This window comes from Nicotiana tabacum, chromosome 22 (assembly GCF_000715075.1).
Source record: "Nicotiana tabacum cultivar K326 chromosome 22, ASM71507v2, whole genome shotgun sequence".
Classification (NCBI taxonomy): domain Eukaryota; kingdom Viridiplantae; phylum Streptophyta; class Magnoliopsida; order Solanales; family Solanaceae; genus Nicotiana; species Nicotiana tabacum.
Genome location: NC_134101.1, coordinates 29,375,402 through 29,401,135, shown reverse-complemented (window position 1 = coordinate 29,401,135; position 25,734 = coordinate 29,375,402). Strand labels below are relative to the sequence as shown.

At 36.5% G+C, this 25,734-nt stretch overlaps 1 protein-coding gene across 1 annotated transcript; it reads left to right on the top strand.

Moving 5' to 3' along the window:
• The first annotated feature begins 9,941 nt into the window (after positions 1-9,941).
• On the top strand, positions 9,942-12,209 carry LOC107769742 (UDP-glycosyltransferase 74G1-like). The gene is made up of 2 exons (XM_016588981.2): positions 9,942-10,663; positions 11,162-12,209. The coding sequence occupies exons 1-2, from the start codon at positions 10,019-10,021 to the stop codon at positions 11,897-11,899; spliced, it is 1,383 nt and encodes a 460-aa protein (XP_016444467.2). The 5' UTR covers positions 9,942-10,018; the 3' UTR covers positions 11,900-12,209.
• The last annotated feature ends 13,525 nt before the right edge of the window (positions 12,210-25,734 follow it).

Genomic DNA, 25,734 nt, shown 5'->3' with positions numbered 1-25,734 from the left:
CAGCCATCACATCTCCGTACAAAGTCCTTTGTATCTTTCTCCACATTGATCCAGTAATAGCCGGCTCTGATTATCTAACGAACCAAAGATTCTGCCCCTGAATAGTTTCTTCATGCCTTCGTGAACTTCCCTCAAAACATATTCAGTTTCTCCTGACCCCATGCATATGGTGAGTGGGCTATCGAATGTTCTTCTGAATAGAGTACCTTTGGATAAGCTAAACCTGGCTGCCTTCGTGAGTAGAGCTCTCGCTTATTTAGGATCTGAGGGCAACTTCCCAGTCTTCAAGTAGTCTATATACTTGTTTCTCCAGTCCCAAGTTAAACTTGTTCAGTTTCTTTCGGCATGGCTTTCTTCTACTACTGATTTCATGAGATGTACGACCGTTTCTGAGCTGAATTCATCATCATCAACTGATGACTCCAAGGTAGCCAGAGCATCAGCTTTACTATTTTGATCCCGGGGTATGTGTTGTAGGGTCCATTCCTTGAAACGATGCAGCGTTACCTGTAATCTGTCTAAGTACCTTCGCATTCGTTCCTCTTTTACTTCGAATGTCCCGTTGACTTCATTTACCACAAGGAAGGAGTCGCACTTAGCTTCGGCCACTTCATCCCCCAGGCTTTTAGCCAATTCAAGACCTGCAATCATGGCCTCATACTCGGCCTCATTGTTAGTCAATTTCATAGTTCTAACAGATTACCTAACTATGTTACCCGTAGGAAGCTTCAAAACGATGCCGAGTCCGGATCCCTTTGCGTTTGAGGCACCGTCCGTAAAGAGGGTCCAGATTCCCGAGGAAGTCCCCGAGGTTAACAACAATTCCTTTTCGACTTTGGGTATTAAGGCCGGTGTAAAGTCGGCCACAAAGTCTGCCAAAATTTGAGATTGGATGGCAGTCTGGTGTCGCTATTGGATGACCTTAGTGGGTAAGAAGTTACGACGGATATGGGGTAGCATTGACAATACGGCTTTAACTTTATGTAGGTGCTTAGCAAAGCGAGCGCCACTTTTTCTATGTGAGGTTACCTTATTTTGGCCTCGCCTAGAGTTCTACTAACATAATAGATAGGAAATTGCGTACCTTCCTCTTCTTGGACTAAGACTCCACTTACTGCTATCTCAAATACCTGTACAACTGCTCGTCTGCCTTCTGAGTATGGAGCAAGAGTAGACTCAGAAGGTACCATTTGAGTTCTTCCAAAGATTGCTGGCACTCTGGGGTCCACGAAAAGTTATTCTTCTTCTCCAATAATGAAAAGAATCGATGGCTCTTATCGGAAGACCTTGATATAAATCGGCCCAGGGTGGCTATGCGCTCGGTTAGCCTCTGAACGACCTTGACACTGTCCACAACGGTGATATCTTCTATAGCTTTGATTTTATCGGGATTGATCTCGATCCCTCAGTTGGACACCATGAATCCAAGGAAGTTCCCGGATCTGACCCCGAATACGCATTTCTCCGGGTTCAACCTCATATTATATTTCTTCAGTATGTTGAAGGTTTCCTGCAAATGTTTCAAATTGTCCTCTGCTCGCAGGAACTTAACTAACATGTCGTCAATGTAAACTTCCATTGATTTTTCTATTTGTTCTTCGAACATCCGGTTTACTAGGCGTTGATAAGTGGCATCACCATTTTTTTTAGTCCGAACGACATTACGTTATAGAAATAGGTACGGAATTTAGTGATAAAGGAAGTTTTTTCTTGATTGCCCGGGTCCATCCGAATTTGGTTGTACCCAGAATTGGCGTCGAGAAAGCTGAGTATCTCATGATCGGCCGTTGCATCGGGGCCGGTGTCGGTGATTTCTATTTAGTTTCTTCTTTCCTAACTGGCTCCGAGTTCTTTGATGTCGAGAGTGCATACATCAGGATCACCTCATCGACCACAAACATTTCTTTTGCAGATGGTTGGTCTCCGTAAACCGTCTTGATCCCTCCCGGTGTGGGGAACTTCAGTGCCTGGTGTAGTGTCGAGGGTATTGCCCTCATGTTGTGAATCCACAACCTTCTGAATAGGGCATTATATCTCATATCCCCTTCAATCACATAGAACTTCATTTCCTGAATGGTACCGACGATGTTCACAGGCAGGGTTATCTCCCCTTTAGTAGTTTCGTATGCCATGTTGAGTCCGTTTAAAACCCGAACTACAAGCACTATTTGGTCTTGTAGACCCAACTTCTCTACGACCCTCGATCTGATGATATTGGTCGAGCTACATGGATCAATTAACATACCTTAACTCGAGATTTATTTATGAGTACAGATATTACGAGTGCGTTATTATACGGTTGCACGATGCCTTCAGCGTCCACATCGTTGAAAGAGATGGTCCCCTCCGGCATGTAATCTCGAGTTCATTTTTCCCTTGTAATGGACACCTTAGTGCGCTTTAGCATTGGCCCCTGGGGGAAGTCGACTCCACCAATGATCATGTTGATGACATGCTGAGTTTCTTCTTGCTCTGTCTGTTTGTTGGAGTCCCTATTCCTACAGTGATTGTTTGGCTCGATCGCTCAGAAATTCACGAAGGTGATCGTTATTGAATAACCGGGCCACTTCTTCTCTTGGTTGTTGGCAGTCTTCGGTCCTCTGGCCGTGAGTGCCATGATACTTAGACATCAGGTTGGGGTCTCTTTGGGCAGGGTTGGACTGTAATGGCCGAGGCCACTTGGTATCTTTGATGCGTCCGATGGTAGATACGATGCTGGCAGCATCGACACTGAAGTTGTATTCCGATTGTCTCGGTGCCTCCCTAGCCCCGAGTGGCCTGTCGAAACCGTTTTTACTCATGAGTCCCCGGCTATTATGGCCTCGATCGCTACTTTTTTCATTCCTCGCAGGGTTACGTCCGGATCTGCTACCTCATCAATCTCCGCTATACGGTTGATACCGATCTCTGCTAGGTCTTGGTTCATGATCAACGACTCTTTTAGACCTGTCATTAGTTTTGATTGGATACACGGACCCGGAGGGGGCCCCAAGCTGATCATCCTCGACTCTGATTCTTGATTGGTACCTGTTGTGGATGTCGCCCCAAGTTACCGCCGGGTACTCTATCAAATTATGTTTCAGCTGCTGTGAAGCCAATAAGCTTTGGGGGTTGAGTCCTTGAGTGAATGCCTAAACGGCCAATGGTCCGCAACATGAGGCAAGTCCATTCGTTCCATTTGAAACCTCGACACGAAATCTCTAAGCATCTCATTATCCCTTTGTTTCACTTTGAAAAGGTCTGATTTTCTGGTCTCGACCTTGATGGGCCCGGCGTGAGCCTTAAAGAAGGCATATGAAAGCATAGCAAATAAATCAATGGAATTAGATGGTAAGGTGTGATACCATATCATTGCTCCTTTCGAAAGGGTTTCTCCGAACTTTTCCAACAAAACCGACTCAATTTTATCATCTCCGAAGTCGTTTCCCTTGATGGCACATGTGTAGGAGGTCATATATTCATTTGGATCCATGGTCCCGTTATACTTTGGAATTTTGGGCATACGGAACTTTTTCGGGATTGGCTTTGGTGCCACGCTTGGAGGGAAAGGATTTTGGACAAATTTCTTGGAATCCAGGCCTTTCAATATCGGGGGTGCTCCTGTGATTTGATCAACCCTGGAGTTATAGGTCTCCACGTTTTTGTCGTTGGCTTTGATCTTCTTTTCCCCCAATTCCACCCGTTATTTCAGTTCGTCAAGCATCTTTATTATTTCGGGGTTGGTCCAGGGTTCAACTTCACCCGGCCTTTCCGTGGTTTGTTCATTTCTTCAGGTATTTTCCCGGGATGGTTCAGGCTCAACTCTGCTGGGGGTGCGGCTTTGGTTCTGTAACTGGGCTATCGCCGCATACTGAGCTTGTAACATTTCGAAGATCACCTGCAAATTGATCCCATCGCTTTCGCCGTCGTGCGTACCCCGGGCTATTGATCGGGCTCCTCCGCGAACGCTGTTCTCGGGTTCGGTAAGCAAGTTTGCATTGATGGCTACGTGTGAGTTGGCATCAATTGGGTCTGCGACCAGAACTCCGTTGGGGTCAACAGGGGGCACCTCGTTGCTGGGCACTATATTGTTGTTCTCGCCATGGTGGCCAGACTCAGCATCAACGTTCAAGTGAGCAGATTGAGAGTTTGACATTCTTAAATTGACCTGAAATTAAAATCTCAAAGAGCAATTGTAAAAGAGAGTGCGTTATGGAAATTTGTATCAAATTACCACTATTATCCTTAGCCCCATGGTGGACGCAAAACTGTTTACTCTTTAAAACGGATAACAATTGAATTTTTACGCGATTTTAAGGATATGTGAATTAATTCAATACAAGTGATTAATGACGTTAGATTGAGCAAATAAAAGACGTAATAAATGAACAAACCAATGATAAGAATGAGTCTAAGCTCGGTTAATGGCTTAACGAAGAATGTGCCTTCGGTTCCAAGCTTGCACTTATGAAGAACTTATGAACAAGAACATGAACTTTGAATAGCTTTCAGAAATAGAAGTATATTGACTTGGTATGCGTGTTACAATGTCTCTAATAAATAATAAGCTTCCCCTTTATATAGTAGGGGAGTTTTACCCTATGTATAATCCTAAGAAATGTAAAAATCTTCCTTTTCGCTAATCATTGATTTTCTGCCGATACGGGCCGAGATTCACGCCGTAATATCCGGTTGGGCACGGACATCACGGCTCTTTGTTAGTCGTGTGCGGTTGTTTGGTAATGCACTCCAAAGTCTTGGGACTCGAACTAGACTTGGAGGGCGTGATCCCGATGCCTCCGAGGGCAGGTGTTTTGCTCGAGCCCCGATATAAGGGGCTACTCGCTCTGATTCTGATTCTGATTCCTTACGGTCACGTCCCTGCTCCGTTTGACTCACCGGTAAACCGGGGTGCTCAGTGTGCTCGATTTTACCCGTATACAAATATAAAGTTCCATTAAAAGTTCAATTTTGACCATTGCTTCTTAAATGATTCTTTATTGTAGATGGCATCATAGGCAACTTACTTTGGTCTCACGGAGCAAAAGCACATGTTAGATTAAATGTATTTTTTTATTTTTGGTCTGTTGGCCAAAATTAATTACGGGTGCCCGCCGAAATATACAAAATTTATAGACGGATTATGTATATTTATGTTTTATGTATATTGATACTTAATATACAAAACTTATATATTTTTTGGCTATTTTGTAAATTAAATCACCAAAAGGTGTTGGACTGTAATTATCTCTAGATTGATTTTGTTTAAAAAGCTGAAACTTTAGGGACTAAAATTTATAATTTTCATGAAATTGGATCCTAATTTGGATTGTTTATCATGAATGACAGGAGCCTAATTAGACGATGTTCGGATGAATTTGGAAGTTCTAAAGCATTGTGGAACAGTTTGAGCGCTTCATGTTCATATATATATATATATATATATATATATATATATATATATATATATATATATATATATATATATATATATAGAGAGAGATCAGAATTTTCCAATTTGATCCTTCAAGCTGTTTGATTATTATATTTTGCTTATTGTGATTAGGGGTCGGCATAGTTTGGGCAAACCCAAAATCCAAACCGAAATCCGAACTATTTGGATTTTTGGTTTGGATTTTCGGATTATGGATTGGATTTTGGATCTAATTTTTAAAATTTTTGGATTTCGGATTGGATATTGGATTTGGTACTTTAGATTTTTGGATATTCGAAATTTTTATGTTTTATATTTAGTCAATTATTCATATACCAATAGTAACAAGTCCAATATCCTAACCATTAGACATAATCTTATATATTCAATATTAATTACTAAGTTACTATCAAAAAATTTTCTATTTGGATATTATTTTACTATTGCTACTTCTCATCGGCCTTACTAATGTCTTTGTTGTATTTCCTTGATGATGATTTCATTACTTGAATACTTTATTTGAATGATTACGGTGAAATGAGAAACTTTTTAAGCAATTTAACATGAATGCTTCATTTGGATATTCATTACCGTACAAAGAAGAAATATCTCAACTTATAAGCTCAAAACTGAAAATCTAAAATATCCAAACCAATTTATCCGAATCAAAACTTAAAAAGTCCGATCCAATCCGAGTTTATTATTATTTCTTCAATCCGAAAACCCAAAATCCAAACCGAAATTTTCATATCCAATCTGAATTGCTCTAACGCCTACCCCTAAATATGATTGTTTGATTAATTATATTTGGATGAGCAAACCCTTTCGGTTGGCAAGTTAACAAGATAGTTATAGTGTAACTACGGACTGCAAAACTCTTTACATGGTCCCTCACATATAGTAAAATATTGTGTTTCGATGGTAGAAATGGGCCCGTTAGGTAAGGATACACTTTTCTTTCCATATCTACTCTTCACTAGCATTAATTATTTTTAATTAGCTTAATTTTAACTATTATAGCATGTTTCTTGCTTTATTTTTTTAAAATAACTAGTGTGTTTATTTTGGATAGTTGTGGTAGTTAAAAATCAAATCTGACTTTTAATACGAAAACGATGTTAGAGGACTTCACTGTTCCTCATTTCTCTTCTCACGAGCATAATGTTTTAAAAGGCATTTTCTAGTGAGGGAGCTATGTCATAACCCGTACTTTGGGGTTGTGACTTCGGCCAAGAACTGGTGAGAAAAGGCTCTTTTGATTGTCTGACATAGATCTGTCTACTCATGTAACTTGGACTTTTTAATTTTAAACATATATAGGGGGTATAGGTGATGAAAGCTCCGACCTGCCTCCCCCATACGTGCTGCCACCAAGCCGTATTGAATGAGCTACCTTGGGGGCAACCTCAAGGGGCTGCCTAGATGACTCAAAGGAGTGTCCTAAGTATCCATACGAGTTAGGGAACTCTATGAACGCACGCAACGCCTTCGGGCTAGCGTTGGGCACCAAAAGGGCGCTGGAGGCTCGATGTGTGGGACGGCCTGCCCCGCGAGCTGCCGAAATGTTGGAAGGAGACCTCCGTGCTGATTGGATACTTGATGCACCTATCTTAGGGTCATCATGTGTCGACTTGTGAGCATAGCTTGGGTTCAACCAAGCGAGCAAGGGTCCGTTGGCCTAAACGTGCAGTTGTGGGGCGACACTACACTATTCGGGATGGAAGTGTGTCACGAGGGCTATGTATGGGCATGGCACGAAAGACGCGCATGACAATGGCCAAGGACTAAAGGTTTCCTTACTCGGGCGAGGTGCGAGCTGGTTGCGGATGCACTAGGCGAGTGTCAAGTTTGAGCATTGGGTTGTGCACGCGAGAGCGATGCTCAGTCTTAGGCGAGGGACAAGACATGTCCTAAGCCAACCCCCATGGCGCGCATGGATTATGATCCTAAGACGAGAAGCGCCACGACATGTCTAGGACCAAGTGCCTAGACATCTTATAGGCAGCACAAGTTGGAACATGCCTTCCAGACAGGCTTCACCAACAGGCACATGATCGTGCTTGAAAACCTAGGAAAGGTTGAAGGTTGGCTTGCAGCGAGGGGAACTGCAGGCGCCGCACATGCAATTCGGTGCCGCTGGCGAGCGTAAGAAAGTCGGCCCGTGACAAGCTAGCCTTGGAGGGAGGCGTACCAAAAAAGCATCGAGGGTACTGGCAAGGCGTAAGTATCATTTGGTGTAAGCCCCAACCTTCTGGATGTTTGCCTAGGCGTAGGACCCAACATTTTGGCATTATGAAGTTTATTGGAGGTGTAAACCCCGAGAACTTTTTAAAATTTGAGCCACAATTACTTAATAAATTCTTTTTTAAAAGTCAAATCTTCAAAAGTTAATTCATAGTAGTAAATTGTCAAAGTAAAATTCTCAAAAAGTCAAAAGAAAAATCTAATTGTTTGTCCTAATTTCATAATCTCTTCTCTTTGTTATTTACGGAGTATTGTATGTAAAGTTTAAACTACTAAACAAAGAGTTTTGTCATCCAATTCCTACTATGCTTCCATGCTTGGGTTTTTCTTCTTTATGCATTATTTTCTTCGAGATTTTTTAGTATTCTTTAATTTATCTTTTTCTAGTTTTTAGTTTTAGAATTGCTTTTGGTATATAATGTTTTGAACATTCTATTTTGGCTAATTGTATCATAGTGAGTATTAATTTGTTATCTAGTTTTAGGTTTTAAACAATAACTTTATATTATTGTTCTTTTTATCTTTGAGTTATTGGATAGAGTATCATTTTTACAACTCTAACTATGTTCCACATAGTCATGTTAATAGTGCAATGTATCTTTACGTCATTCACTTTTTCATTTTTTTATTTTTTTTAATGGTTCGTGCATATATTAGCATGTTAGTAATAGATATATACATTTTCCTACTAATTTTATTACTTTTTTATTTTTTTTACAATTTTAATGTATTATTTTATTCATATATTTATTTAATTCATTTATAAAACAACACATGGAGCTTACGTCTCGTGCCTCAATGCTTACGCCTCGTCGATACATATGTAAAACGCTTCGCTTTACGCTCACGTTACTCACAAGAGAAATAACTAAGATGTAGAACACATTGGACTTGTCTAACTATAGACAAGAGTCAATAACTCAAATGATTTAGCTTAAGAAAAGTATCTGGTAAAGTCATTTATTTTATTTTATTTTGTTTTACAAAGTCATTCAAATTTATACATGTATCTTACAAAATAAAACGGCTGGAGGTCACTTTAAAATGAGAGAAAAAGGGCCAAAGTAGTCCCATAAGTTTGTACTTTAGATTAAAATGGCCCTTATTCTTTAACATGAAACACTAATAACCTTTCAACTATGTAGTGCAATTTTAGTTCAGCTCTAAGTTCTAACGGTGGTATTAAAGGATAACGGTGCCCACCAAGAACTGACTGGTAAAGTTAGAAATAAAATAAAAAAATCATTTCATCAGTGCTAAAAAAGTATGAAATCAGCCTCTATGTACTCTATTTATTTGGAAACTTAGGAATTCAATAATAAAATAATGTGCTCAATTTTTTCATGAGTAAATTTTGTGGGTGATTCAACTTTGTGTTCATTAACTAAAAATAATTTTTTTTGTTACGTAAAAGTCATTCAACTTTGTGTTCATTATCCAAAAATTATTTTTCTTTTTTTTATTGCACAAAAATAAAAATAAAAATTACTCTAAATTAACCCCTTTTATCTCTTTTTACTTTTTAATATTAATGGACTTACCTATAGAACAAAAATATATGAAGAAAAAAAGGTGAAAAATAGTTGGAGGACTATTAGTGTTCCATGTTAAAAAATAAGGATGGTTTTAATTCAAAGTCCAAACTTAAGGGACTATTTGACTCTTTTTCTTTCACTTTTAAAGTGGCTCTAGTAATTGTTACTTTGTATTGTAAGACAAATATAGACTTAAGTGACTTTATTGGAACCAAATAGATGAATGACTTTATTAAGTTGAGTGACTCTCATAAATGAGTTCTAAAAGATAACTTTCGATTCTTCATTTCAACGAGTAACATCATTGGCAACCCCTACCCAACCTATATAAAAAGAAAAGGAAACCGATCACTGGTATCAGCAATAATAAAACCATAAATATGTCAGTACGTTTTTGCATTGGCGAATCCAAATTTTTTGAGTTCTTACAAAAACCATAAATTAATATAAAATAATAATTAGGTTCATACTTGATTATTTATATATTTAATAAAAATTTTAGTAAAAATATAATATCCGAACAAAGACTATTGTGTGTTCACGTGAAAGGGTAGATGCATGAATAGAATACGACCCCTACATAGTCATTGCATTGGACCCCATAATTTTCTTATGTCATTGCACATGTTGGCAAAAAGAAGTTGGTATCAATAATAAGAAAAAGCCAAGACACTTTCTTACGAATGTAGGTCCAATTTGGACATTTCTAACTCTATCAACAAACTATAAGAACCACATTTTCACCATAAGAATTTCCCATCCTCTCAAATCTTAATTTGCCATTCCATCAATTGAGAAGTTGCAAAAAAAAACAAAAAAACAAAAAATGAGTACTACTCACAAAGCTCATTGCTTACTTTTACCATATCCATTGCAAGGTCATATCAACCCAATGCTCCAATTTTCCAAACGTTTACAATCCAAAGGTGTTAAAATCACAATAGCAGCTACAAAATCCTTGTTGAAAACCATGCAAGAATTGCCAATTTCAGTGTCAATCGAAGCCATATCCGATGGCTACGACGATGGTGGCATCGACCAAGCAAAATCTTTCTTGGCCTACATAACACGATTCAAAGAAGTTGGCTCCGATACTCTGACTCAGCTTATTAAGAAATTAGAAAATAGTGAGTGCCCTGTGAATTGCATAGTTTATGATCCATTCCTTCCTTGGGCTGTTGAAGTGGCAAAGGATTTTGGATTAGTTAGTGCTGCTTTTTTCACACAAAATTGTGTAGTAGATAACATTTACTACCATGTACATAAAGGGGTACTAAAACTTCCTCCTACTCAAGTTGATGGAGAAATATTAATTCCTGGATTATCAAGTACAATTGAGAGTTCAGATGTACCTAGTTTTGAGTCTAGTCCTCAATCAGATAAATTAGTTGAAATGTTGGTGAATCAATTCTCAAATCTTGAGAAAGTGGATTGGGTCCTAATAAACAGCTTCTATGAGTTGGAGAAAGAGGTAACAGAAATATTCTTCTACTTTTTTTCTATTTCTTTGTCTATTAAATCCATATATGTAATTCAAAGTTCTCATCCAGATTCCAAAATTAGTAGGAGTAATTGTATCAATAAATTGGATTTATTTCAAAATATATAACGTTTTAAAAAACTCAAAAAAATCATTTTTTTACCTTGTTTTCAAGCTTACCATATTGTTCTAGTAGAGTATTAATTAAGTGAAATGTTTACAAAGAGGTAAATGGTAGTTTCAACAAATACTCTTATGATTAAGGCTATTAAATATCTTTATTAAAGCACATGTAAAACCTTTAAGAAGATACAATATAGAGTAAATAGATTAACATTTTGAAGTAAATAATACTAGTTTCATCCAAAATATAAATACCACGTAATTAACTAGTAACGTAAAGAAATGGTAACTAATAAGTATTATAAAACGATTATTTATATTGTCAATGTATTCAGATTATCATGTTTCTAATTGTTTGACATGTAGGTAATTGATTGGATGGCCAAGTTTTATCCAATCAAGACAATTGGACCAACAATACCATCCATGTACCTAGACAAGAGGCTACCAAATGACAAAGAATATGGCCTCAGTCTCTTCAAGCCAATGGCAAAAGAGTGCCTAAATTGGTTAAATCATCAAACAATTAGCTCAGTAGTGTATGTATCATTTGGAAGTATGGCCAAATTAGAAGCTGAGCAAATGGAAGAATTGGCATGGGGTTTGAAGAATAGCAACAAGAATTTCTTGTGGGTAGTTAGATCCACTGAAGAATCCAATCTTCCCAAGAACTTTATAGAGGAATTAAAATTAGCAAGTGAGAATAAAGGTTTAGTGGTATCATGGTGTCCACAATTACAAGTGTTGGAACATAAATCAATAGGGTGTTTTCTCACACATTGTGGGTGGAATTCCACTTTGGAAGCAATTAGTTTGGGAGTGCCAATGGTGACAATGCCACAATGGTCAGATCAACCAACAAATGCAAAGCTTGTGCAGGATGTTTGGGAGATGGGAGTTAGAGCCAAACAAGATGACAAAGGGATAGTTAGAAGAGAAATTATTGAAGAAAGTATAAAATTAGTGATGGAAGAAGAGAAAGGAAAAGTGATTAGGAAAAATGCAAAGAAATGGAAGGAATTTTCTAGAAATGCTGTGGATGAAGGAGGGAGTTCAGATAAAAACATTGAAGAATTTGTTTCCAATTTGATGACTATTTCTTAAGTAGAAAATTGAGCAATAGAAAAAGAAATAAGAAGCTAAATTGTATTTTGCAAGTTTTATTTTTCAGGTTGAAAGTAGGAAAGCTAAGAAATTTGGCTGATAAAGTAACAAGTGTTATAAAATAAAAGCAACTTAGTAAAACATGAACAAGACATGTTATGAAATAAAAGTAATTTAGTAAAATATGAACAAGAAATGAAGATAGAGAGAAGGAAGAGATTTTCTTCTTCAATTGTGTGTATTTTTCTATCTATTACAAGGCCTTTATATAGGCATGAAAAGTGAAGAAAAATACGTCATTGAATATGTCATTAAGTATAGAAATATGTCATTGAATATGTCATTAAGCATTTGAGAAGATCATGGAGGAAGAGTAGACATCCATCATAATTTGATTTTTCTTATAACACTCCCCCTTAGATGTCCATAGATAATGTGCCTCGTTAAAACCTTATTAGGAAAAAACCATATGGGAAAAAAAATCCTAGTGAAGGAAAAAGAGTACACATGTTTAGAAATACACCTTTTGGTTCCCTCGTTAAAAGCCTTGCAGGGAAAACCTAGTGGTTCCCCCTTATAAGAGCATCAATTCACATCCTTGAGCTTTCGCATCCCAATCTTGTATACTAGTTTCTTGAAGGTTGACGTCGGTAGAGATTTGGTGAACAAATCAACCATATTATCACTTGAACGGATCTGTTGCACATTGATATCACCATTCTTTTGAAGATCATGTGTGAAAAATAACTTTGGTGAAATATGCTTTGTCCTATCTCCTTTTATGAATCCTCCATTCAACTGGGCTATGCATGCTGCATTGTCTTCATACAAAATTGTGGGTAGTTTGTCACACTTCAAACCATATTTGTCTCGAATAAGGTGTATTATAGACTTCAACCATACATATTCTCGACTTCCTTCATGAATAGCAATTATCTCAGCATGATTAGATGAAGTAGCCACAATTGATTGCTTAGTCGATCGCCAAGATATGGCAGTGCCTCCATATGTAAACACATAGCCTATTTGAGATCGAACCTTTTGTGGGTCATATAAATACCCAGCATCGGCATAACCAACAAGATCATGACTGGAATCATTGTCATAAAATAATCTTATACCCGTAGTCCCTTTTAGATACAGCAATATATGTTTGATTCCATTCCAATGTCTCCTTGTAGGAGCAGAGCTATATCTTGTTAAGACATTAACTGAAAAAGTTATGTCATACCTTGTAATGTTAGAAAGATACATTAGTGCACCAATTGCACTAAGATATGGTACGTCGGCACTAAGAAGCTCTTCATTATTTTCATGAGGTCGGAATGGATGTGCTTTATCCATATAAAATCGCTTTAAAATCATTTTAGTGTACGTTGATTGATGGACAAAAAAATTATCTTTCATATACTCAATTTGTAGACCAAGATAAAATTTTGTCTTTCCAAGATCTTTCATTTCAAATTCTTTCTTTAAATAGTCTACTACTTGCGGAAACTCTACTGCTTTAGAAAGTTCCTTAGCGGTTCCAATGATATTTAAATCATCAACATACACGGTGATTATAACAAATTTAGATCCAGATCTTTTTATAAAGACACAAGGACAAATTAAATCATTCTTGTACCCTTCTTTCAACAGGTACTCACTCAGGCGATTATACCACATGTGTCCTAATTGTTTCAATCCGTATAAGAATTTTTAAAGCTTTATTTAATAAATTTCTTGGAAACCTTAATATGCTTCAGAACAATTTAAATCCTTCAATGATTTCCATTATACGCATATCACATTTTTCTTGTATTGCCAGATTAAAACCTGAAATGGCAACATCCACCACATGAGAGCATGTCTCTATATAATCAATGCCAGGATATTTATTAATCTTCTTGTGACACTAGTCGTCTTTATGTCTATCGACTTGACCTTTTTTTCGCACAAGAACACATTTATACCTCCACTGACTTTATACTTTCAGGTGTTGGGACTATCCGTCCAACTTCATATTTTTCATGTGAAATCAATTTTTATTACGTATTTTTTATTTGGCCAATCATTTATCTGTCCAAATTTCATGACAGATTTGAGCTCAAGATCCTCGTCAATATTAATAATATTGAGCGCTACATTATATTAACAATATCGTCGACGATCATTTTATATCGGTTCTACTATTACCCAATAAAGACATAACTTATTGAGATCTCTTTATCTTATTATTTTCAGGTACCTGAGCCTCTCCCATGAGGTCTTATGAAGTGTTATGTCGTGGTGCTCTTCTAGAGCACTTGCCTCCTTATTATGACCATCTTGAACATTTGCTCCTCTCCTTCTTCAAGGAGTTTTATCTTTGGAACCGATTAGTCTATTATGCTTTATGCATGCCATGAACTCTATTCATTATGAACTGTATTTTATTTGGAGCATTAGAAGTTGAATATGATATTTAGCTTTGGGTCAGCAAATACGCCTGGCAATATTTTGCAAATGAATTATCACTTGAACTTCAAGTTCACATTTTCTCGTACGAGGATCTCGATGTACTAATAATAATTCATTACACGCATTACTTTTTCAGCTGCCCATTTTCTCCCCCTATTATTGGGATCACCAGCACATATCCCTAGCCTTATTTGGGGATCCATCTTTGTGCATTGTGGTGGAACAATTAAATCATATAGCATATTCATATTTTTAGATGGAAATTATTTGGTTCCTAACCCTGAACCGATTGTGATAGGGAGAACTTATCATAACTTGGCTAGATGCGTATAAGTGTTGTTGTATATTAAATAATACATCACATATCTTCATAACCAATGGTTTAGATATAATTGGAGGCATACAGTTTCTGCTAAATCAACTTGGATTTAAGCCAGTATTATCAAGATAAATCATCATAATTTATATTCTGGAACTGTGCTCTAATAATTTGAGCAATCAATCTTGCAAAAGCTAAACTACAAGTTGATAACAAATGCACATGTGACCATAGAATAAATGCATCTATTAAAATCATATAATAGTAAACGGTCCATATGGAAGGTGACTGGACCCATATATTTATCACCTTTTATTCGTTCCAGAAATCAAGGGATTCAATCCCAACCTTAACCGGTATATCATGAGAATAAGCAGTACAAAAGAATTCTTGAAGAATCTTATATTTCTTCAATATATGCCAATGTAATTCTCAATTAATTTTTTCGCATCATAATTGAACCGCGATGGTCAACCGGTCATGCCAACTAATATTTATTTCAGTAAACCTCTAGTTTACTTGTGGCTTGTGATTGCATCATCATGCTTATACTTGTATAGTACAAATAGAAGAAAAGTCAGATAACCTTTCATATTTACCCGGTATGATTATAGTAATATAAAGATATTCAATCTTTTTTTCATTTATAGTCTCAATATGCCAATCACTTTGGCTAATATATTTGTAAATCAAAATATTTCTTTTGAGACTTACTACAATATTAATATCATGAACAATTTCATTCATTCGGGTAGTAACAAATTAGTTCTTTCAGAGCTCTTAACTGCTTTTGTACTACAAGATCTTTTATCACACCATCCATATAATGAATGTCTCCTTCACAAAGAGAATCATATCATAATAATTGTCATGTTCAAAATTATCACAAGCAAAATAATTTCTTGCTTTAATTTTGCTTTTAATAACTTTCATAAGGCATGACAAAATATTTTTGGCGTATCATATGCATGCAACCAATGATATATTCATGTAACTACACAATAATATTTATTATCTTTCTTTGTCTCAAACCTCCATTAAAGGTGAGTTGTAGTATTTATCCAACTATGCACAAGTATATTATTATGCATAATCTTTATCATATATATATTTTCACATTCACTTTCAGGAATGAGTATGCAATCTCAATGTTTATCACAAGTCACATTCTCTTCAAAGAATTTCTCCCTTTTTATAATTACCATAGTGATAACTATTATTATTTTGGCCTTTCGCACGCCCACATTCATTGGTCAACCACTTGTCTTTATTTAGACTTATCATGCACTGCTATCACATTCACTTCAAGAATGGAGCAAATCAAGTGGGACAAGCTTCATGCTTTTTTATGAAAATTATATTATCTTTTATTTAGTTATTATTATTATCAATATGGTGCATTAGGACTCAAACCCAATGCCTTACCCATATAAAGGCATGCTAGGCCATAATGCGTTGGAACTTGAATCCAACGTCTTTTTATCAACACAGTGCGTTGGGACTTGCACCCATCGTCTTACCCTCAATCTTTGGCATAATAGGCCAAAATTCAATAGGACTCGCACTCGAGCCTTTAAAATATTATTACTTCATAATTATAGGCATAAGTAAACTAACTTTCAAGAAGACATATATAACTATTTCAATCTTGAAGTAGTTTCTCTGCAACAAAAATGCTAGTTAGGATATATGCCAATTTTGCTTTTAATGAAATACATCATGTTATGGTAAAAATATTATTACTAAATTACCTTAATAATTATCTATCATAGTATGTAAAAGGTCAGAACATATATATACGTTGGAATATTATCTGTCCTATAAGAGATGTAGCAAATAAAGACATACCTTTCCAATTCTTTATTTCACTGGATACAATTAAAAATTTTCTTTTTACTAAACACTGTACATAAAGTTAATGCAAAGATATGAAAGTATGAATGGGTTTAGATGGATGTAAAACTTATCTTTGTATTATCATCCAAGACATTTTTCATTGTACTTGATCTCATTGTTTGCTTATAATTTACATAGTCTTGACGTAGAAGATCATGAAATGAGCAATTCGTGTTGATAACGTGTTATAAAATAAAAGCAACTTAGTAAAACATGAACAAGACATGTTGTTATGAAATAAAAGCAATTTAGTAAAACATGAACAACAAATGGAGATAGAGAGAAGGAAGAGATTTTCTTCTTCAATTTTGTGTATTTTCCTATCTATTACAAGGCCTTTATATAGGCATGAAAAGTGAAGAAAAATACGTCATTAAATATGTCATTAAGCATAGAAATATATCATTGAATATGTCATTAAGCATTTGAGAAGATCATGGAGGAAGAGTAGACATCCACCATAATTTAATTTTTCTTATAACAACAAGCTATTATTCTAATGTGTTATTTATTTGATAGTAAGAGATGGACTGATGACATATAATGGTCAATGGGTCATTCCCTACTTATTTTTTTGAAATATTTAACGTTTTAAAAAATACAAAAAATATCATTTCTTACCTTGTTTTCAAGTTTAACATATTGTCACACCTCTTTTTGCCCCAAAAGATATATGTGTTATGGATTGTTGTGGGTTAAAGAATTTTTCTAATTAAAGTGACAAATTTGAATAAGGATTATTTTATTTACAGAGTCACCACTTGGAATTGATTTTTTGGGTGTTCCAAGTCACCTTTTATTTGAATCCCTAGTCAAAGGAAGGTTTGGCTCTATTATTATTGGTCTGCAAAAATAAAGTCCGGGTAAGGAATTCTGTTGACCGGGGAGAAGGTGTAAGGCATTCCCCGAGTCCCGTGGTTCTAGCACGGTCGCTTTATTGACTACAACTTGGCTTGAATTAATTTTAGATAAACTGTGATTTATTGGTTTCCATGTTTTTCTGTCCGCTTTTATATTAAAATATGGAATTATGAAAATTATCTTGAAATAAGTCACGCGTACATATACTTATTTTTGTTTGGCGTCAAGAATCATGTCACGCGTACGTGTACACAATCAATAACACATTTATCATTATTCAAAATTGATTGGTCAAGTCATGTGAATGCGCACTTGTATTATTTTTCTAAACTAATTTGAAATTATTGTAAGACCAAGAGTTTATGGATAGGAAATTATTTGGAAGTCGGGAAATATATTAGTTATTTAAAGTATTGAAAAGTCATCCATACTTAGAAATATTTACAACTTACTACTCTATCTTTGAAATTAGAAGACATTTATCCATTATGGAAGAATGAGCTAATTATTAGTCTAGTGACAAAATTATTGGGTATGCTAGATTTATACTCAATCCAACCCATGTCTAATTCTTTCTTTCCTATTAAATGTGGTAACTCATTTCTGGTTCACTTACTTGAACTCCAACGCATGGCCCATTAATATGGCAAGATCTTCATTCTTAATTCTAAATAGCAAATCTCATTAAGATGAAATCCTATTCAAATAATTTGTTGACAAATCGCTTGAAACATGTAAGATGAAATTACAACATAATAATGTGTATAAATAAAATAATACAAAAAATTATCACATGAACCTCTATAAGAACATCATATAAAACAATGAAATAATTAACAAAGGGAGGATAAGCAATGAACCTTTAAGCAAAAAATTTCCTTCAGAACTTGATTAATGCAAAAACAATTCTGAGCTGAGCAAATACACCAAACCAAGGGCAAATCGGCAGATGAGCAGAAAATCTAGCGACGAACCTTCTAAAATTCGAGCTCGGACCGAAACTCGACTGTACCTCGTGAAGCTGTTGGTTTTGGCATGAGAGATGTGACTATTAATGAAGCTTCACAAGGTATTTTTAGGATGGAATTTGAAGCAATTTTGGTTCTTAAACAGGGTGATGAATTGCTTGAATTTTCGAAAGAAATAATGAAACGAGTAGAAATTCACTTAGCGCAGAAGAAGAATTCTTTTTCTCTCAATTCTCTCCTCTATTTTTTCCTTCCTTCTCCCCTTTTCTCCTCACATTACTCTTCTATTTATAGGAAAAATAATTTGGCATTTTTTCAGATTTATTTTTTTATTATTTTATTATTTTATTATTTTTTAATTAAAAAGAATTTTCACTTCCCACTTTCTTTTACTTTTAATTTTTTTAAATTTTCACATTCTTTTACTTTTATCTTTTTAATTTTCCACTTTCTTTTACTTTTTTAAAAAAATAATTTCCACCTACTTTTACTTTTACTTTTTTATTCCATACTTTTAATTTTCTTATTATTTTATTCCCATCCGAAAATTAAAAAAAATATTTATTTTTTTCGTTTTTTTAATTTATTTTATCTTAAAATAAAGATAAAAAATAAAAATAATACTAATAGTAATAATTTGACCTTTTAAATTATTTTTAATTCTTACCCTATATTAAAAAAAATGTAACAAAGCTAAAATTATATATATTAAATTTCTAAAAATATTTACATAGTAGAATGTGGTAAAAATTCAAATATAGTGAAAAATTAGGTGTTTATAGCTGCCCCTCTTTGCTTGAAAATATGAAAAGTTTTCAGGCAAAGACTAGGTGAGCCATGTAACTATTTTTTGACCAAACACGTTATTCAAAAGGAAAATAAATAAAAGATAGGGTGTAACCGAGTCCTGATTTTGGACAACCTACATATCCCGGGTTATAGGGGAATCAGGTCACGTGTAGTTCAAGGAGAATGGTGGAATGATGAGTTGATGAGTCGAGTGAGGTTCCGTGATCCTGCTATTATAAAAAAAGAAACTAAACAAGCCTATCAGCTATGAGTTACAAGATTCCTATCTATGAGTCTTCTCAAACTTGATCTTGAGTCTTGACTGGTTCTTCATGCAGACTCTGATCTAAACCTTGATGCTCGCTAGCTGTAGGTTCTAGTTCATTGTTCTATAGCTTCTTCTAATCAAAACAGGACTCTAATGCTCGTGGCTTTAGTCATGTCTTGAACATTCCATATCTTTTCAATTGCTTTTCCATTTTGGATTCATTTATTTTTTCTTTTCTTTTATTCTGAATTGAGAATTCTTTTGGTCATCTCGAACCCCGTGCCTCGAGGTAAAACCTACTAAGACACCAAAACAAACAAACGAACGAAATTTTTTCTGCCCCAGTTTGCACTAGGAAAATTTCGTGAGTTAATAAAAACAAAAAGAGACTAGGGAATGGAGACCCTATGTCTAAAATGAAAGAAACTAGGAAGTGGAGACCCTATATTGGAAAAGTGACTAGGGATTGGTGTACCCTGCTACTGGTAAGGAAATGTAACCAGGGGTTGGTACCCTGTATTACGGAAAAAGAATGTAATCATGGGATGATGTCCTGTATTACTGAAAGAAAATGTAACCAGGGGATGACACGCTGTATTACGGAAAAGAAATGTAACCAGGGGTTGGTGCCCTGTATTACGGAAAAAGAATGTAATCATGAGATGACGTCCTGTATTACTGAAAGGAAATGTAACCAGGGGATGACACGCTGTATTACGGAAAAGAAATGTAACCAGGGGTTGGTGCCCTGTATTACTGAAATGAATATGAATCCCCTGGGCGAAAAGGTTCTACCTGGGTTAAATTGCGAAAAGCGAGTCTGGGCGAAGAGTACTTCTACCCGGAATATGAGCTGGATCTCCCTAGACGAAAAGTTTCTACCTAGGTTAAACTACGTAAAACAACCTGAGCAAAGAGTACTTCTACCTGGAACTATGAGCTGGATCCCCCTAGGCAAAAAGGCTCCACCTAGGTTAAGCTACGTAAAACAACCTGAGAGAAGAGTACTTCTACCCGGAACTATGAGCTGGATCCCCCTAGGCGAAAAGATTCTACCAGGGTTAAGCTACAAAAAACAAGCTTGGGTGAAGAGTACTTATACCCGAAACTATGAGCTGGATCCCCCTAGGCGAAAAGGTTCTACTTGGGTTAAGCTACGTAAACATCCTGAGCGAAGAGTACTTCTACCCGAAAAACTATGAGCTGGATCCCCCTAGGCGAAATGTTCTACCTGGGTTAAGCTACGTAAAACAAGCCTGGATGAAGAATACTTCTACCCAAAATTATGAGCTTGATCCCCCTATGCGAAAAGGTTCTAACTGGGTTAAGCTAAGAAAAACAAGCATGGGCGAAGAGTACTTCTACCCAGAAACTATGAGCTGGATCTCCATAGGCGAGAAAGTTCTACCTGGGTTAAGCTACATAAAACAACCCTGGGCGAAGAGTACTTCTACTCGAAACTATGAGCTGGATCTCCCTAGGCGAAAGGGTTCTACCTGGGTTAAGCTAAGAAAAACAAGCCGGGGCAAAGAGTACTTCTACCCAGAAACTATGAGTTGGATCCCCTAGGTGAAAAGGTTCTACCTTGGTTAAGCTACGAAAAACAACCTGAGCGAAGAGTACTTCTACCCGGAACTATGAGCTGGATCCCCTAGGAGAAAAGGTTCTACCTAGGTTAAGCTACGAAAAAAGAGCCTGGACGAAGAGTACTTCTATCCGAAAATATGAGCTGGATCCCCCTAGGCGAAAATGTTCTACCTGGGTTAAGCTACAAAAAACAAGCCTGGGCAAAGAGTACTTCTACCTGGAACTATGAGCTGGATCCCCCTAGGCGAAAAGGTTCTACCTGGGTTAAGCTATGTAAAACAACCTGAGTGAAGAGTACGTCTACCCGGAACTATGAGCTGGATCCCCCTAGGCGAAAAGGTTCTACCTCGTTTAAGCTACGAAAAACAACCTGAGTGTAGAGTACTTCTACCCGGAACTATGAGCAGGATCCCCCTAGGCGAAAAGTTTCTACCTGGGTTAAGCTACATGAAAAACAACCTGGGCGAAGAGTAGGTCTACCCGGAACTATGAGATGGATCCCCTTAGGCAAAAATGTTCTACCTGGGTTAAGCTACGAAAAACAGCTTGGGCGAAGAGTACTTCTACCCGAAACTATGAGCTTGGATCCCCCTAGGAGAAACGGTTCTACCTGGGTTAAGCTACAAAAAATAGCCTGGGCAAAAAATACTTCTACCCGGAACTATGAGCTGGATCTCCCTAGGCAAAAAGGTTCTATCTGGGTTAATCTATGTAAAACAACCTGAGCGAAGAGTACTTCTACCCGAAACTATAAGCTGGATCCCCCTAGGCGAAAAGGTTCTACCTGGGTTAAGCTACGAAAATGAGAGGTATGAGCAGTAGTGATGCATGCTAAAAATAAATGAAAGTGGAGATTTTGAGGAAACTTATCTTTGGCGACATTCGTCCTTTAGGAATCGCCATTCTGCACTGCTTTGTTCCTACTGTAAACAACGAAAAATCACGAGTGTTCAAAGTGGTGGTCAGTTTGTGGCCTTGATGTCTTTGGCAGCTTAGCTTTGTGCCCATCTTCTTTTGATGATGATTTCAACCTGCCACTAGATGTTTCACGACAACCACTTGCATTTCTGGCCCTAGAGAGCCCTTGACTTTTCAAACTTTTACATGACGGTTGGTCGCGCTGAACTTGACCTTATCAACTTTATTTTGCCTTTGTGGCATTTCACTTTCGACTTCTTTCCTCCAAAACATTCAATTCCAGAGCATTGGGGAACCTTTTGCTTTTCAAACTTTGCCAAAACGGTTAGCCACTTGGGACCTAACCTATTCAACTTCAGTTTGCCCTTGTCGGCACTTTCAATTTGATTTCCTCCATTTGAGTGTTTTTGATTTCAAAGCATCATCCCCATGGCTAGTCGGGGTTGACTTGATGCCTCTGCCGAGTTTGGGTGCCTTTTTAATGTATCTGTTTGCTTCAAACGAGAGCCCTGTAATCGGTCTTACCATCCTTTCTTTGCCTTTATTTTGACACGAAGTTATACCGAAAGGGATTCAAAGAAAACAACAATGGAGAATGAGTTTAAACAAGAGGTGTCCCTTTCGGGGAACAAAATTAAAGAAGGATTTATCTGGGAGTACATGCGAACTTCAATGAACATGACATACCTTTTAGATCGATGCCTGGTCAGTGTAAACCGTCCGACTCTCAGCAATTCAACACAACTTTTGCCTCAAAACCGAGAAACCTTGCCTAGGACTGTATCGATGCCAATAGATGTGAAGATCCTTCTTTTCAATCTATAGTGCTCTTTGTGGATTTTCACTAGCTGACCTCTCTCATTTCTCTTCTCACCATCTCCTTATAGTGCCCTTTGCGGGTTTTCACTAACAAGACTCTCTTATTTTTATTTTCTCTGCTCGACATCGCCCTACGATGCCCGTGAGGGTTTTCACAAATAAGTCTCTCTTATTTTATTTATCTCATTTGGTTGTATCATATCCAAGTAACTGTATCCTCCAATTCTTGAACATTCTCGTTGATTGATTGGAAGGACTTGAAAAGGATTTGGGTAAAAAGAATTTGGATTGAATCATAACTTTGGAACCTTTCAGGAAAAACCATTGTCGAACCATTGTAACATCTGCCCCAGTTTCAACTTTTGGGGGAATGTGAATTTTTGTTTTGGTGTGACTGAACCCTAGAGAGAGGCTGCCTACGTATCCTTTCGGAATCAAGTCAAACGTAGTTCAATGAAACTTTGTTTCTTTTTTTTCTTTTGCTTTTTCTTCTGTTTTGTTTTGTTTTGTTTTCACTCCCCCCCCCCCCCATTTTTCATTTCTTTTCTTTTCTTATTTTTTTAATAATACTTTAAGGTTCCAAAGAGGGTAATCAAAGAAGAGTAACCGGCTCAAAGGGTTTACAAAAGGGTTAATGGTGTTTGGGTAGCGAGAATGAAAGCATTCGTCATCCCAACCGGAGAACATTAATATTTTATGGAGGATCAAACATAGTACATTTTGACTGCCCATGTGTTGACAGTTGTTTCAAGGACATTTCCTTTGATGTTACCCAGGTACAACGCTCTCTTTTGCAGTACTCTCGTTACAATGTATGGACTAATTTGGAGCTAATTTTCCTTTAGCTTCTTCATGAGGTGGGATGATACGTCTCAGAATGAGTTGTACTATTTCAAATTTCTTGGGCCGCACCTTCTTGTTGTAGACACAAGCCATTCTTTGTTGGTACAACCGCCTGTGGCAAACTGCGACCAATCATTTTTTATTAATCAGTGTCAATTGTTCCAATCGGTTCTTGACCCAATCTTTATTCTCAATCTCGGCTTCAACAATGATCCGAAAAGAGGGTATCTCAACTTCGTTCCAATTTTCTATTTATTTTCTTACAAGCCTTGTCTTCAAAATATATTATTTCTTGATTCATTATTTCGGGGTCTAACAACGTTTTAGGATCTGGCATGAAGTTCGCAAGCATGTCATGTTATTAAAATCTGCATTAACAGAACTGAAAAGAGAATAAGAAAAAGTGACAAAATTAAGAAAAGAGACATTCTTGGACAATGAAATATTAATTTCATTTGATTTTTTTTTTGAATTTTAAAGATAGAAGGGTTTACATCGGAAAGTAAGACAATAAAGTAAAACATCCGGATCACACCCTAAGATAATCCGAACGCAGAAAGGATAGCAAGACTAGCTACCAAAACTCCCGTCTAATGGGGAACTTTCAGGCTTGGCGATCGTTTTTTCGGCATTTATTCTGTCTCGGCAATGGCTGCAATGACCTTCAGCGAATTTTGATAGCCTCGGCGAATGATCTACCTATAGTAGACATCATGTTCTGTAAGTAGTCCGACTCTTGGGCCTGTAGGAAAATCGTAACCATTTCTGCTTCGTCCATTGGAGTATTTACAGGGGCGGCTTACTCGCGACATTTGACAGCATATTCACAGAAATTTTTCGCGATTTTTGTTTTCAAATTGGACAAATCGTTCTCTTTTTGGATTGTTTTTTTGATTTTTTTTCTTTGTTATTTTTGTCACTCCTTTATTTCTTTTTCTTTCTTCTCTTTTTTTTCACTCGATTTATTTAATGGCTATGATCGAATCTGATGAGGATTGTCTACGTATCATGACGTCGCATGAATCGGATCTTGCGTATTTCAGGAAGATCAGGAATAAAATAGATAAACTAACATTTTTTTAACTCATATACAAATAATCCGACAAAATCTCCTATCAATGAAAATAGTTTCAATTTTTTTTCCGATTTCGAATTGTTTTTTTTTAGAATTGATGAAAGAAAGACTTCTAAAGAAGAAAAAAAATATTTTTGGATTTTGATTTTTTTTTTTTTTTGTAAATTTCAAAAGAAAGAAAATATTTTTTTGGATTTTGATTTTTTTTTTGAATTTTGAGAAAAAGACATTTCTTTTTTAAAAAAGAAGAAAATATTTTTTGGAATTTTTGGATTTGACGTCGCAACGAAAAACTTCTAAAGAAGGAGTTAAAGAAAAATATCTTTTTGATTTTTGAAATTTGGGGGCCGGAACCGATGAGGTTTGCCTACGTATCTCACATCCGGTGAGAATCAAACCCGCATAGTTCGGCCGGTTTTGACACAACAGGGAAAACATGATTTGTTTTGACTCATTTTGAAATGACTTTTCTTTTTCTCTTTGTATTTTTCAAAATTTCGGTAGAGTTTCTAGATTTTTCAAATAACCTGATGAATTTTCTCTCTTACTTCTCCCTTTTGCCTTTTCTCAATTTTCTGTATTTATTCTAACAACCGGTCAACATGCAAATCAGATCAAACAAAATGCACAAATAGCACGTAGAATGCATCATGATGGTATTTTATTTTTGGGTACACCTGTCCTAGACGGATCCAACCCATGTGTTGAGTCCCCAAAGTCAAATGCACGTGATGCAAACAAACGTTCCTACTAAGGATCCGGCATGAGGCTATGTTATTTTAGGTTTAAAATCCTGGGGGGGTATTTTAGACCTGGCTTACCCAAGCGAACAGCTCGAGCCGAGGTGGAGGCAACGTACCGGGAGCACGAAAGTCTACCCCACAAAAGATATATGTGTTATGGATAGTTGTGGGTTAAAGAGTTTTTCTAATTAAAGTGACAAACTTGAATAGGGATTATTTTATTTACAGAGTCGCCACTTGGAATAGATTTTTTGGGTGTTCCAAGTCACCTTTTATTTGAATCCCTAGTCAAAGGAAGGTTTGACTC